General features: G+C 42.4%; 1 protein-coding gene across 1 annotated transcript; it reads left to right on the plus strand.

The window, feature by feature from the left end:
• The first annotated feature begins 201 nt into the window (after positions 1 to 201).
• On the plus strand, positions 202 to 2,231 carry LOC145031895 (scarecrow-like protein 15). The gene has a single exon (XM_078980552.1). The coding sequence runs from the start codon at positions 459 to 461 to the stop codon at positions 2,025 to 2,027; it is 1,569 nt and encodes a 522-aa protein (XP_078836678.1). The 5' UTR covers positions 202 to 458; the 3' UTR covers positions 2,028 to 2,231.
• The last annotated feature ends 671 nt before the right edge of the window (positions 2,232 to 2,902 follow it).

Genomic DNA, 2,902 nt, shown 5'->3' on the forward strand with positions numbered 1-2,902 from the left:
AAAAGAGGCAAACAAAAAGAATCCACAAAAGGCAAAGGTATACTAGCTTATGACAGATTTAAAATTGTCAAAGACAAGACAGATAGCTTTATTAACTTGTACGAAGTGAATTGAAAGTTGTAAATCTACTGGGTTTTGGCAACACTTTAAAGCAAAAGTTGTTTGATTTTTATAAAAAATCTTGAGGAAGAAGCTTCGGTGATATGGCTTAATCAATCAATCTTCTGACTCCTCTGCTCAACCCTGTGTTGTCAATTCAGTGTCCCTCATGTCCATTAACCATGGCCGTCCATACCCCACCACCACCACTTTTACCGGTTACAAAAGCTCATAATCATCACCTCAGGAAATCCCCTTTACCCACAATACCCCTTTCTTCATATTCAATTATAAAACCTCTTGAAAATTCAATTAAGAAGAGGAGTGGAAATTTTACGCACCTGCATTACGTTTGAGGAATGAAATTGCCCTTTGCTTCATCGCAAAACAATCTTAATTCTAGCAACGTCAAGCAGCAAGTTGCCGGTGGTGGTATTGGAAGTAATCGATACGAACCGAAATCGGTGCTCGACGTGCGACGGAGTCCACCTAGTCCGATTACTGGTAAGGCGTCGGAGTTCAATTCGGTTGATCATAATATTGTTGTGTTTTCGTCGGAGGAGGAACAGTTGCCGTTGGATAATATTGAACATGGAATGATCCATCAGTTTGAAGAATGGGATTCTCTCATGAAGGAATTGGGTCTTCATGATGATTCTACTAAATCTGCTTACCCTCTTGATCTTCCTGAGCTGCCTCCGATACACACCGAATCGGCTGCTCCGGCTACGGCTCTGTTCTTTCACTCGGATTTCGAAAACTTGAATCCGAATCTTAACGGGCTTGATTTTATGAGTCAGGATGATGACGATAACAGTAATAACAATGGAAACGGGTTTGATTTCGTGGATGAGTTGATCCGGATCGCTGAGTGCTTCGAAACTCGTTCTATCCAACTAGCTCAAGTGATAATGACGCGACTCAATCAGCGCCTCCGTGCACCTACCGGAAAAGCGCTTCAGAGAGCTGCTTTTTACTTCAAAGAAGCACTTCAATCTCTACTCACCGGGCCAACTCGGATGACTCAATCTTCTTCGTCGTCAGAGATTGTACAATCGATTGAAGCGTACAAGACGTTTTCAAACGTTTCGCCGATTCCGATGTTCTCTGACTTCACCGCGAACCAGGCGATGCTGGAGGCGGTGGACGGTGCGATGATCGTGCACGTCATCGATTTTGACATCGGCTTGGGCGGACACTGGGCGTCGTTCATGAAAGAGATCGCGGAGAAGGCAGAAGGTCGAAAGGTTCATTCACCGGCTGTCAGAATCACAGCTATTATTCCGGAGGAGTACGAAATGGAATCAAAATTGATCAGAGATAACCTCTGGCAGTTCGCTCGTGGTCTAAAACTCCGATTCGATATAGATTTCGTGTCGTTTCGAACTTTCGAGTACTTGTCGTTCAAAGCGATTAAGTTCATGGAGGGAGAGAAGACGGCAGTTCTCCTCTCGTCAACGGTCTTCCACCGTATAGGCGCCGGTTTCATCAACGATCTCCGGAGAGTTTCGCCACATGTTATCGTTTTCGTCGACGGCGAAGGACTGATGGGAAGCGAAACGTCGTTCTTCCGTCAAACGGTAATCGACGGGCTAGAATTCTACTCAACGCTGCTAGAATCGTTAGAGGCGGCGAACATTGGTGGTGGCGGAGGGAGTGACTGGATCAGGAAAATTGAGATGTTTGTGCTGCTGCCGAAGATAACTGCGGCGGTGGAGGCGTCGGGTCGTCATGTGCCGTCGTGGAGGGAGGCGTTCAGTAGGGCCGGCATGAGGCCGGTGGGGCTGAGTCAGTTCGCTGACTTTCAAGCGGAGTGTTTACTGAGGAGGGTACAAGTCAGGGGGTTCCACGTGGTGAAACGGCAAGCGGAGATGGTGTTGTGCTGGCATGATAGGCCCCTCGTTGCCACGTCAGCATGGAGGTTTTAACCCTTTACGTAAAGTTAATAGTCTATTACTATCATAGGCTTTTATTTTCTTTTTTCTACCCCTTTTGCATATTGTGAAAAATAAATTTCTAAAGGAGGGATAATATTGTGGTGTCTTATAGATTAGAATAGCCAAAAATATTTGACTAAAGTTTGATGTACGATCTTTCTAAAGCTAAAATAGAGTTATATGTTTCTAACTAAATTTGAAGAGCATCCATGATAAATATGTAGTTTAATGGGATGTTTGGAAATTTCATTAAACCAAACCAGTAATATAATATCGACTTTGAATCCAACCTAACCAACTAAAATTCACCGTATAAAAAATATTTTAAATATATTGTCCATGTATATAGAGTTTTGGTTAAGGTTTTTCGTTGATATCTACCACCAATTTAACATCCCCAAAATCTCAAAACATTGTACAATATTAAAATTCTTTTCACAAACTTATTTAAGTTGACCCACCCGTAAACCATAAATTTGAGACCAATCAACTTTAATTTATATCATTTTATCCTTGTTCAAATTTGGACCCATCTATAACAAATTTGGACCATCTAGAATTAAATTTGGAGTATGTTTCTTTTAGGAATCCACTAAAATGACAACGTAAAGACACCTTTTTAAATTAGCTCCAGATCGACAACCGAAAATAAAAAAACCGAGAATCGATTTAGTGGGAAATGAGAAACTTGGAACTGAACTGAATATCTTGGTTCCGGTTCGGTTCTACAAGTAAGTATGCTATGTAGGAATTGTTCGGTTTCGGACCCGACCCGAAGATCAAAGAAACGAGAACCGATTTAGTGGGAAATCGAGAATCGAGAACCAAACTAAATACCTCGGTTCCGAGTTTTTCTAGTCCGGTCC

This window comes from Lactuca saligna, chromosome 2 (assembly GCF_052625555.1).
Source record: "Lactuca saligna cultivar CGN05327 chromosome 2, ASM5262555v1, whole genome shotgun sequence".
Lineage (NCBI taxonomy): Eukaryota > Viridiplantae > Streptophyta > Magnoliopsida > Asterales > Asteraceae > Lactuca > Lactuca saligna.